This window comes from Anomaloglossus baeobatrachus, chromosome 1 (genome assembly GCF_048569485.1).
Source record: "Anomaloglossus baeobatrachus isolate aAnoBae1 chromosome 1, aAnoBae1.hap1, whole genome shotgun sequence".
NCBI classification, from domain to species: Eukaryota; Metazoa; Chordata; class Amphibia; order Anura; family Aromobatidae; genus Anomaloglossus; species Anomaloglossus baeobatrachus.
The window spans coordinates 32,426,617-32,439,916 of record NC_134353.1 but is presented as its reverse complement, the minus strand read 5'-3'; the positions used below and the strand labels follow the sequence as shown (position 1 = coordinate 32,439,916).

The 13,300-nt window shown below is 40.3% G+C and overlaps 1 protein-coding gene across 1 annotated transcript in view; it reads right to left on the bottom strand.

Moving 5' to 3' along the window:
- Positions 1 to 13,300, bottom strand: part of LOC142314623 (vomeronasal type-2 receptor 26-like) — a 120,281-nt gene that overhangs the window by 30,676 nt on the left and 76,305 nt on the right. Inside the window, exon 3 of the mRNA XM_075352523.1 lies at positions 6,466 to 7,260. Coding sequence (XP_075208638.1) covers positions 6,466 to 7,260 — 795 coding nt within the window. The remainder of the gene's footprint in view (positions 1 to 6,465; positions 7,261 to 13,300) is intronic.

The following is a 13,300-nucleotide window of genomic DNA, read 5'->3' as shown; positions in this document are numbered from 1 at the left end:
ACTATGCTGGATAGTGCAACTTTAAAACAACAGTCCTTTTTCAAGGCTAATTCAAATAGATTATATTCTTTAATAATACAGTTCATAGTCTGAAATTAGTTTCTCGAGTAGGGCTAGTGCATTAGCGGCCTTTAGGCATAGATTCTACCCTAATACACCTTGCTGCTGTAATATACAACCTAGAATCAATTTCAGGCCTAATTTTAATTGATTCTATTCTTTAATAATATCGCTTTTAGTCTGTGTTTAGTGTAGAGCCAGCTGCTGGAGAAGGGATAGTATATTAGAGCAATGTAGTCAGAGATTATAACTTTCCAGACCTTGCTGCTGCTACCTAAAAAACTATTCTTTTCTCTAAGAATACCACTCTAATATGCATTTAGTGTAGGACAAGCTGCTGAAGAAGGCATATTGTGTGAGAATCATGTAGGGAGGTATTCTAGCCGTACAAATCTTGCTACTGCTACATAAAACAATCTATTAATTTCTCTAATAATACAAATCTTATCTGCACTTAGTGTAAGGCAAACTGCTGGAGAAGGGAAAGTGTATGAAAGGCATGTAGACAACATTTTTCGATTTACAGATCTTAATGCTGCTACTAAACCTAACAGTGTCATGGTTCTGATGCGGTCTTGTGTCGCTATGTTCTGCCTTGCTCTCCTGCAGAGCTGGTACTTGCTTTCTCTTTGCACAGTGCCTTTTGCAGGTTAAAGGATCTGCTGTTTGTCTTGAACACCTATGGACGGGTTGTCTCTCTGCTCCGAGTTCTATGCTGGTCCTGGGAGGTGCCTATGCAGATGCTCCTCCGTCCTGGTGATTGTTCTGATTCACTAGGGAGCATAATCACCTGGAACATTGCCAGTCTTACTTCCTGGTTTCAGTAGTGCTTTTGGCTCCCGTAGTGTTTAGTGATCTGATCTTGGCTCTCAACTCTGGACTGTTGTTGAATCTTCTCTGCCTGTCTCCCTCTTTAAGTCATTACCTCCTGGCTACTGACCTCGGACCTCTTCCTGACCCCATCCTCGCCTGCTCACTGTATCCTGTATGTACTCTCCTGGAATCCTGACCTTCAGCTTGTATCTTGACCTTGTCTCTCTCTTCTCCCTGTGTCCTGTCATTACCTCCTGGCTTCTGACCTCGGTTTGTCTGACTTCCTCTCCATTCACTGCACACAAGTGTGTCTAGTGCCACCTAGTGACAAACATCACAGAAAGTCCTTTTTAGTGCTAATTGATATATTTTCTATTCTTTAACAATACACTTCTTATCTGTAATAAGTGTAGGGCAAACTGCAGGAGAAGAGATAGTGTTAAAGTCATGTAAGCGGGAATTCTAGTCTTACAGACCTTGCTGCTGCTAGGTAAAAATTCTATTATATTCTCTAATAATACTGCAATTTATTAATTTTAGTGTAGAGCAAGCTGCTGGAGAAGGGATAGTGTACTAGAGGAATCTAGGCAGGTAATCCAGCGTTACAGGCCTTACTGCAGCTATGTACAAATTACAGTTGTTTTTAGGTCTAATATAAAGAGATAAATTATATTCTCTAATAATATAGTTTTTAGTTTGCATTATTATAGGGCAATCTACTGGAGATGAAATAGTGTATTAAAGGCATGTAGGTAGGGATTCTAGCCTTACAGAACTTACTGCTGCTACTCAAAAAATTAATTGTATAGTCTAATAATACCCAAGAATCCTTTCAAGGGCTTATTTAAATAATTTCTATTCTCTAATAATACTGTCTTTAGCTGCACTAAGTGTAGGGCAAACTGCTGGAGAAGGAACACTGTATTCAAGACATGTAAGTAGGGATTCTAAAATTACAGACCTTGCTGCTGCAAAATAAAACATCAATTCTACTGTCTAATAATATTTATGTTTTTTCATTTAGTTTAGGGCAATCTGCTGAAGAAGGCAAAGTGTGTTAGAGGCACGTAGGCAGGGATTCTATCCTTAGGAACCTTGCTGCCACTAATTAAACACAAAATTAATTTTCAGTGTTATTTCAGATAATTTTTATTTTCTAATATTACTGTTCTTAGCTGCAATAAGTGTTGGGTAAGCTGCTGATGTAAGAAAAGTGTATTAGAGTTATGGAAGCAGGGATTCTGGCCATTCAGACGTAGCTGCTGCAATGTAAAAAAATCAATTCTATTGTTTAATAATACCGATTTTATCTGAACTTATGCAGGGCAAGCTGCTGGAAAAGGATACTGTATTAGAGGCATGGAAGCAGGAATTTTAGCCTTACAGACCTTGCTACTTCTACTTAAAACCTACAGACATTTTCCAGGCTAATTTAAATAAATTCTATTTTCAATTATTGCTCTTAGACTGCATTTAGTGTAGAGCTAGCTGCTGGAGAAAGGATAGTATAATATCGCCATGAAAGCAGGGATTTTAGTCTTAGAGACCTTGCTGCTGTTATGTAAATAATCGATTCTATTTTCTAATAATAGTGCTCTCATCTGCATTTAGTGTAGGGCTAGCTGCTGGAGAAGAGATAGTGTATTAGAGGCATGTAGGTAGATATTCTAGCCTTACTGATCTTGCTGTTGCTAATTAAACCAAAAAGTCCTTTTCAGAGGTAATTCAAATAGATTCTATTCTCTAATAATTCCGTTCTTGGATATAATAAGTGTTGGGCAAGCTGCTGGAGAAGGGATATTGTATTACAGGCAGTGATTCTACCCTTACAGACCTTGTTGCTGCTACGTAAGAAAAATCAATTCTATTGTCTAATATTTCCGCTTTTACCTACATTTAGTGTAGGGCAATTTGCTGGAGAAGTGTACTAGAAGCACAGATTCTTGCCTAACGGACATTGCTGCTGTTACTTAAGAAATGTATTTTATTCACTGATAATACCATTGTTATCTGCATTTAGTGTAGGGCAAGCTGCTGGAAAAGGGACAGTGTATTTGAGAAATGTAGGCAGGGGTTCTGGCCTTATAGCCCTTGATGCTGTTACATAAAAACAATAAATTCTATTGTCTATTAATAGTAATCTTATCTGCATTTAGTGTACGGCAAGCTGCTGAAAAAGGAATTTCTAATAATGCTGCTCTTATCTACGTTTCGGGTAGGGAAAGCTGATGGAGAAAGGATAGTTTAATCTAAACATATTGGCAGAGATTGTAATCTTACAAATCTTGCTGCTGCTACATTAAACCAAAAGTGCTTTTCAGGGCTAATTCCAATCAGTTTTATTCTCTAATAATATTGCTTTTATCTGCAATTAGTATTGGGCTAGCTGATGGAGAAGGGATAGTGTAGTAAAGGCATGTAGGCAGGGATTCTAGCTTTACAGACCTTGTTACTGCTACATAAAAAATGTATTTTATTGTCTAATATTTCCACTTTTATTTAACTTTAGTGTAGGGAAGCTGCTGGAGAAGTGTATTAGGGGCATTTAGGCACAGATTCTTGCCTTAGAGATTTTGCTGCTGTTAACTAAAAATTGTATTGTATTTACTAATAATACCACTATTATCTGGATTTATTGTAGGGCAAGCTGCTGGAGAAGGGACTGTGTGTTTGAGAAATGTAGGCAGGGGTTCTGGCCTTACAGCCCTTGATGCTGCTACCTACAAAAACAACTCTGTTGTCTAATAATAGCACTCTTATCTGTATTTAGTGTAGGGCAAGCTGTTGGAAAAGGGACAGTATATTAAAGGCAGGGATTCTAGCCTTTCTGCTGTTACTTAAAAAAGTTTGTTCTATTTCTAATAAAACCACTGTTGTAATGTAAGCCAATATTTTAACTGTATAGATTTTGCTGCTGCTACATTTAACCAAAAGTCTTTTCAGGGCTAATTCAAATGAATGCTATTCTCTAATAATATCGCTCTCATCTTCAATTAGTGTATGACTACCTGATGGAGAAAGTATACTGTATTGAAGTCATCTAGGCAGCAATTTTAGTCTTACAGACCTTGCTGCTGCTATGTAAAAAATGTGTTATATTCTCTAATAATTGCGCTCTTATCTGCATTTAGTGTAGGGCAGCTAGTCAGCTAAGGACCCTTGTCACTGTCATGATGCATTTCCTGTGAATGCTCGTAAAGCAATGGCATTAACAGTAGAACAGAAATTCTGCTGATCATAGCGAAGGACAGAGCAGGCAAAAAATGAGGACTAGTATAATCAAGAAAAAAATGTAAAAAAAGTTTTTAAAAATATGAATTTTAAAAAAAAATAACTAAAAATTCAAATCACCCCCTTTTGCCCCAATGAAAGTAAAACAATATAAATAAAAACACATTTTTTTCTGTCATTTTTTTATCTAACCAGTAAACAGCGAAGCAAGGAAAGAAAAATCAAAACTCCAGAATTACATTTTTTTGGTTGCCGCAACAAATTATTAAAATATAATAACAGGCGATCAAAACATTGTATCTACCCAAAAATGGTTAAATATACTGCTCAAAAAAAAAAAGGGAACACTAAAATATCATTGTGTTGTTTAAGTGTTCCCTTAATTTTTGAGCAGTATACTTCAGCTCAAGATCCCAAAAAATGAGAACTCTACAGGTCTCGGAAAAAGGCGCTAAAGGTGAAATTCTTTTTTTTACAGACTTCTGAATTTTTTTTCACCACTTAATTGAAAGTAAAACTATATATCTTTGGTATCAATTAACTATTATTGACCTATGGAATCCTACTACAAGGTCAGTTTTACCATATAGTAATGAGGGTAAACACAGCAAAAAATAAAACAATTGCGCAATTGCACTTTTGTAATTTCAGCACACTGGTTTTGTTTCCTATTTTCCAGTACAATATGGGGCACAATCAATGGTGTCATTCAAAAGTACAACTTATCCCACAAAAAACAAGCCCTCATGTGGCTATATTGATAGAAAACTAAAAAAGTCATGGCTTTTGCAAGAAGGGGAGGAAAAAATGAAAACAAAAAATTTATGGTAAGTTGCCTCATGGGGATAAGGGTGCTTTACACACTGCAACATCGCTAATGATATATATCGTCGGGGTCATGTCGTTAGTGACGCACATCCGGTGCCGTTAGCGACATCGCAGCATGTGACACCAAGGAGCGACGATCAATGAGGGCAAAAGCGTCAAAAATCGTTGATCGTTGACACGCCGCTCTTTTTCATAATATCATTGCTGCTGCAGGTACATTGTTGTTTGTCGTTCCTGCGGCATCACACATCACTATGTTTAACACCGCAGGAACGACGAACATCTCCTTCCTGCGTCCACAGGCAATGAGGAAGGAAAGAGGTGGGAGGCGTGTTCCAGATGCTCATCTCCGCCCCTTCTCTGCTATTGGGTGGCCACCTAGTGAAGCCGCAGTGACATCGCTATGACGCCGAATGCACCTCCCCCTTGAAGGAGGGTTTGTTCGGTGGTCACAGCGACATCGCTGAAAAGGTATGTGCGTGTGACACTGCCATAGCGATAATATTCGCTACGGCAGTGATCACCAAATGTAGCACGAACGACGGGGGCGGGTGCTATCTCGAACGACGTCGCTAGCAATCGCTAGCAATGTCGCAGCATGTAAAGCACCCTATAGTGTTAATACCGTTGTTAGCTGCACTCACTGTAGGGATAGCTGTTGGAGGAGGGATAGTTTTGGATTGGAGGCATGTAGGCAGAGATGAGTGATGTAATGGAACATGTGTTGCTGTAATTTGGGGTTGGCACACCGGGGAAATATAGTGACAGATGATGACTGTGTACTGCGGGACTGCCATTACCATGAGATTGTGATCAGCCTAAAAGTACATAAGCCTGAACAGGAACATTTCCATGGGGAAACAGTCAGGATATGTTAGCATGTAGTACCCTGTGTACTTTCTTCATCCCTCCTGGTCCACATGCAGTGTTTCCGCTTTAAATGTCAGTAGCAAGCATTTGAGTAGAAACAGAGGTGGGAAGATTATGTTGATTATGGTATCATCACTCCTCACTATCTTTGTTGATTCCTCAAAGTTTTGTAGAACCTCACAGATGTCAGACATCCATGCTCACTTATGGTTCTTATGTGCGCACTCCCACCAGAATACCGACGGGCATGATGTAGTTGGTATTAAACTACCGCCCTCTGCTGCTCACAAAGCCTTGCTAACATGTGTAATGTGGAGTTCCAGCATGGGGTATACTCACACACCAATCAGTGAGCTGGTATTTGCTAGCGCTTCTGCAACACTGTCAGACTGGCGGCAGCTATAGCTTACTTGCGAAAATAAAGCACTAGGGCAGTTCAGGTACATTTGGCTAGGTATTCTGAAAGCAGTGAAAAAACAAATAAAATGTCACTGCAAATTTCAAAAGATTTGATCATTATACCATTAGGTTTTCTCTCTTTTGCTATAAATACCACAGAACATACTAACAGTAGTGCAAATAAATACAATGTTCAAAAATTGGAATTTTTTGGCATCTTTTTGTTTCGAATTGAGAGCTTTTTATGCACTATTGTTTTCTTACTTTTCTTCTGTATATGTTAAACTCATTTTCTTCCTTTCTTATTCCACTCATTTGGAATGGTTTATACATGTCATCCAGGGCTTGTGCCATCATCTGTACAGCTGTGTACACTCGGTAGGGCACTCCATCCACAAAATAATTGCTGCGGTTTGTAAAATGTTTCTCACCAGAGCAATTTTGAAGGGTAATAGAAATAGTATACTGTAAAACGTCATTCTTTAGATCATTTTTTGAAACACAATGCAATGAAGTTATCCAAAGATCTTCTAGAATTGGGTCATGTGGGCGTGTAGATGGATGAAAGCTTAAAAACGTTTCCTCTAATCCATTGAACCTGTACCTTAAAGGGCTAAATATAAGGCTACAATTAGTCCAATCTCCATATAAATAAATGGAGTCTTGTGACCAAGAAGTCGTAAAGATAAAAGTTTTGTTTTTGACAATTTGTGCAGCTTGCACTAGAATAGTATGAACCAGGCGACTACTTGTGCCGCAAAGTAGAATAACTTCCGCTTTTAACTTATTAATGACAGATGATCGTAAGATTTTTATTTGTGAAGGAAAAATAATCGCCTCAATACATATTCCAGATTTCGTCAGCTCTGTGCTAAGAAAGCGAAGCTCCCGTTCTCCAATATCATCATTTGTAGCAAAAATAATGACAAAGTTCCAATTAAAATACATCAACAACTTCACCAAAGCCACAAATTGCATCTCATTATCCTGGACTGTTCGAAAGAAATGTGGATACAATCTTCTATCACTGAGTATGGAGTCTCTTGCCCCGTAACTGACCTGAAAATTTAAAAAAAGTTAAAAAATACTGTTTATGTAAAATTAAAAGTTCAATTCAAACTTCATTAATTCACAATAAATCACAACTCTTATAAAACTCTCCAACTGCTATGAAAACGGGGTAACTCAGACATAGTGCACTTTAAATCAAAGCTCTCATGTTTCAGAGTGTGAAAAGACTGTTGTCTATTTTCTTGGCCAATATCTCGTTGTGTACTATAAATAAAGTCAGAACATTTGCACAAAACTTAGGTATTTAATTCATAATCGAATATTTTTCATCTTCCTGACGAGGCCAAAGCTTACAATTCTGACCAATGTCAATTCCTGTGGAAATTAGGGATGAGTAAACCTGAACCGTAAAGCTCAGTATCTGTACCGAACACAATGTCTCCGGTGCTAAACCAAACACAATCTTTTTCCTGTATGTCCACTTCCTTTTCGTTTTCGTCAAAAGCTTGCTGAAAGGTTGCAGTGAAGCTAATCAGCAAGATATTAGGCTGTGGGCACGTCCGGAGCCATCGTAGCCATACCAAGGTTTGGTATAGCTGTGATTGGATGGTGCACCTCTTGACTTGGCCTGTATAAATGCCAGATCACTTGCCGCGGCACCATTTTGCCTTCACTAGAATAGGGATGGAACGCTGTTGGTGGTAGGGACAGTGATATCCACAGTTAAAAAAAATAATTCAACGCTTATTTTGAAGAACAATTGGGGAATCACTTTGAAACGTGTAAACATAGTACTTTTGTCATTCACAAAACAGATTGGACCATCATCTCATTTACAGCAGTGCAGATTGAGCCACATTTGCCAAGTTCCTATCTAATTTTTCAGTCTTAGAGATCATTGCCCTTGTGGTAGCTGATATTTATTGTCACACAACCATAGTAGGTGAGTGGCTTGTTTTCTTCACCTCCTTATATTGGGTAAAACACTATTTGGGCTTTTTTTCCACAGTTCTATATACTCAATCTAGCTAAAAACAGAGTTATTCACAATGTGCCTTGCTGTGCCAATAGAGCTGCAACCATATACTGCCTTACATCCAGCAGCTATGTATAGCGTTGACAACAGTGTAAAGGCAGAGTAATCTATTAGCTTAATCTAGCCAAAAATAGAGTTTTTCACAGCTTGCCTTGCTGTGTCAATAGCTGTGCAAACTTATACTGCGTTACATCCCGCAGCTTGGTGTGTAGCAGTGCAAAACAGCTGCATACAGGTACTGCTATATTCATTGTTCTCTGTATACAGGCCATGTATTAATCTGAACTCATTTTTGTGACAAACAAACCTGTAATAGGTGCCATATCCATGGTGGTTTAGCTGATGGTTAGCTACCTCAGGGCAAGAATGTAATAGATATGTGCAGTCTACGCTTAAAACTGAAACACCTTCCTCATCTGCACACATTTTGTAAGCCGATCTTCATCAGTTCTTAAGCACAACAGCCACAGCATGAGTCCAAAACATGTTGAGGCAGGTTTAGATTATATGGCAACGTGTGCCTTCAGTTCTTTTGCATTGTCTTCCACACAGTCCACAGCTGAAAGCTCAGATTTTTCCCCTAAGTTCCATGGTCATCTTCCTTCCACCTCAACCCATTCCCAATCAGTCAAGCAGTGTGAGACAAAATTCATGCAGCTTCACTTATGCTTTTTGATGACTCTGCTGTCTGGGGACTTGTGGCCCATCACTGATGCCCAACCACTTGATATCTGTGAGATTGAGCTCATGGAAGGACTGGTGGACACAGTCTGCGTATTCCACAGCTCATGACACAATGAAACACAAGGGTCAAATTTTGTGGCTTTTGTCAGTGTGCAGAATGGGAAGGAGGGCAGGGCTGAGTAGTGGGCGGAAGACAATGCAAAGGCTTTCAATCAGGTGCTTGAACGCACTTAGAGCGAAGGGTTTGATAGTGGTGTGCACAATTCCGATGAAGAGAAAGTGTTCAGTCAGATGAAGCAGCAGCACAGCAAAATATAGAGCATGGGAAAAAAGCCCTGCGGACAGATGAGAGTCAGTGATTAGGGATGAGTGAACCTCTTGTAGATCGGATTGCCAAACCAAACAAGGGGTGCAATCGCTGAAGCTTTATCGAACTAAAATTCCAACCTTTATCAAACCCTTCCAAACTTCATTGAATTCAATGGGAGGCCAAACATAAGGAAAAAAAAACACCTTTAGGGGGCACGAAAAATTTTCAAAACAGAGTTCAGCATTACTGTTTTGGCATAGCCATTAGATTTCTAGGCTATTGACAAAAAAGAAATAAAGAAGTGGATGAAACAGGTGTAGGGCTGGTGCTCCCATACCCCTGCCAGTACAGACAAGAGACAACTTTGAGACCTATCTCGACATTCATAATTCTTTCAGGCAGAGAGCAGTACAGTAGCATCAATTTCCTCCCTCCCCATAGGGCATTAAAAGAGCTGGAAGTTACGGTCCATGCAACACACAGGCTGTGGGCCAGCATTTTAATTTTAAAAATGAAGACATTCCTGAGTGGCAGATTTAGGCCTCTTCCTCCCAGAAGCATGGCACTACCCACAAGACATAACATTGAGACCAATTTTGAAGTCTCAACATTCAAATTCCTTTCAGGCAGACAGCAGTGCGGTAGCATCAATTGCCCCCTTCCCTATAGGGCATTAAAATAGCTTGGAGGTACCATCCATGACACACAGGCTGTAAGCCAGCAATTGGCAAAATTAAGGCATGCTACAGTGACCGGTGTAGGCCTCTTGGTCCCAGAAGACTGACACTACCTACAAGACACAACATGGAGACCTACCTTGTTGTCTCCACATTTAAAAACCTTTCAGGCGCACAGCAGTACAGTAGCATCTATTTCCCCCTCCCTATAAGGCCTTAAAAGAGCAGAGAGGTACAATCCATGCAACATATGGACCAACATTTGAAATTGAAAAATGAAGACATACTTGAGTGACCGGTGTTGGCCTCTAGCTCCCAGAATCTAGGCACTAGAGACCAAAGCAAACTTGGAGACCCTACTTGGAGTCTCCACATTTCCATAAAATAAGGTCAGGCAAGAGGAAAAGTGGAAACAATTGGCACACCCTTCAAATTGCCCAACAAAACATCATTGCAGCTTGGGACTGGCCCAGGAACAAGGCATGAACCAACACTTCTACCTTCACTAGAAACAGCAAGATGATGCACTACCCACGAGACACAACTTGGAGACCCATCTTGGAGTCTCGACATTTAAATAGCTTTCATGCAGGTACTAGTACAGTAGCATCAATTGCCACCCTCCCCATAGGGTTTTAAAACAGCAGGGGTGTATGTGCCATGCAGAACACTGGATGCTGCATGTCTTTTAGATTTTAAAAATCATGACAGTACATGATGGAGAGGCGTAGGCCTCTTGTTCACAGAAGCCTTGCAGTACACTATCGCCTAGTCTGGACAGTCTGGGACTGGGGTGGTAAAGTCACTGAGCATTCGCGACTTGTTTATCTTTATGAAGGTTTGCCGGTTTACACCTCGAGGGGACAGCCAAATGTGCTTATCTGTCAATATACTGCCAGTAGTGCTAAAGACACATTCTGAGAGAACGCTGGCTGCTGGGTAGGCCAAAACTTTCAAGGCATGACTGGCAAGCTCAAGCCACTCTTCCAATTTTGAAGACCAAAATGCAAAAGGGTCCAACCCCTCCTTATGGCATCGATGTTGAATGTTTGCAGAATTTTGACCGAGCAATTAAAATTGCCAAGAACCACTTTTTAATCATTCCCTAGCATTTGTTTTAGGCCAGGCACTAACAAGTAACATTATCTATAACAGTTTTTGAAGAATTTTGAGCAGCCAATTAAAATTGCAAAGAACCACTTTTAAACACTTCCCTAGCACTTTTTTAGGCCACACATGGCTAACTACCAATATCTATAAAAGCGTTTGCATACTTTTGAGCAGGCAGTAATACGTAGCAATACTTATTTACATGCTTTATTGGCAACTCTTTAGCATCCACTACAAGTACCAATCCATATTTCTTTCATTAAGTGTTTCAATTTGTGACACACACACCTTTCCCTACACTGCACATCCCTATTCTAAACTATCACTCTCTTACTGTATCAACCTCAACTACCTAAGATTTAACCCCTAACTAAGCTCGCTGGCTAGCAGTCCTGGCAGCAGCACCTTCACTAAAATTTGGCATTCACAAAATGGCGCTGACGAAACATGTCCGCGATTTATATGCACATGGACATGTGACTTCGTCAACCAATCACAGAAGCCCTTCTGTCCAAACCTTGTGGATGTTTGCTGCACCATGAATATTTGAGCATGTTGCTGCAGCATAAGTTAAGTAAAAAGGCTTCTCCTGGTCCAGAGTCCCCGCCTCCTCTACTGATTTTACACATCCCAAAATCAGACAGCACCACAATTCTATATGAAAGCAGAAAATGCTATTAATAAAGCATTTTTGGAAATGCGGCCAATGTTTGGGGGCAGAAAGTTAATAAAAATGTTACTGACTTTTGCGGAAAGTGCTCGGGGTTGCCGAGCCTGAACGAACAAGCTAAGAGTCGAACGGAATTTGAAATTGATGAACCTTTACCAAACAGGTTTGTTTATCTCTATCAGTGAGAGTCAGCTGAAATCGCTCGTCACGCCAGTAAAAACCTCCCAGCAAAGCCAGCTCAAAAGATTTCTCAGACATTTCTTCTGATGACAAGAGAGTGGTGGTTTGCAATATGTGTCATAAGAATCTGAAGTGAGAGAAAAATCTTCTCAATCTGAGCACCACCTGCATGATGAGTCATGTAACATCCAAGCACAAGGCTCAGTGGAGTGGTTTCCTGAGAAATCAGGAAAGAACTCTGGCTACTCATGCTCTATCTTTGCCTCTTCAGCTGCAGTGTTGTTATCTTGCATCCACTCCTGTTCACCAAAGCTATCTCCTACCCGCAAGCACATAATGAGGAGGCAAAGCCACCACCACCAACATCAACTACTACATCAGCACCATCCCATGAAAGTGAATAGTTTTCCATTCTTCAAAACCCTTGATAGAAATATAAAATACTCTCCTGGCCACCCACGAGCCCTTATCCTGAATGACAGCATTTCCAAAATGCTTGCCTTTGAAAAGCTGTTATTCAAGCTAGTGGAGACAGACAGTTTCCAACTAGGGATGGGTGAGTATGCTCTCCGGTACTCAGTGCTCACCTGTGCATCTCAGTACTCAAAACACTCAGATGCTCGGGCACATGCTCGGCTCTCCCTCCCCGCCCTTTACAGGGTCAGCCCACATGCAGGGATTGGCTGCCACACACTGTAATGCCACAGCTATGTTGATTGTGGCATTACAGTGATTTCCTGGCCGCACAACATCATCAGTCACAGTGCTGGCCAAAAGTATTGGCACCCCTGCAATTCTGTCAGATAATACTCAGTTTCTTCTTGAAAATGATTGCAATCACAAATTCTTTGGTATTATTATCTTCATTTATTTTGCTTGCAATGAAAAAACACAAAAGAGAATGAAACAAAAATCAAATCATAGATCATTTCACACAAAACTCCAAAAATAGGTCAGACAAAAGTATTGGCACCCTTAGCCTAATAGTTGGTTGCACAACCTTTAGCCAAACTAACTGTGAACAACCGCTTCCGGTAACCATCAATGAGTTTCTTACAATGCTCTGCTGGAATTTTAGACGATTCTTCTTTGGCAAACTGCTCCAGGTCCCTGAGATTTGAAGGGTGCCTTCTCCAAACTGCCATTTTGAGATCTCTCCACAGGTGTTCTATGGGGTTCAGGTCTGGACTCATTGCTGGCCACTTTAGTAGTCTCCAGTGCTTTCTATCAAACCATTTTCTAGTGCTTTTTGAAGTGTGTTTTGGGTCATTGTCCTGCTGGAAGACCCATGACCTCTGAGGGAGACCCAGCTTTCTCACACTGGGCCCTACATTATGCTGCAAAATTTGTTGGTATTCTTCATACTTCATAATGCCATGCACACGGTCAAGCAGTCCAGTGCCAGAGGCAGCAAAGCAACC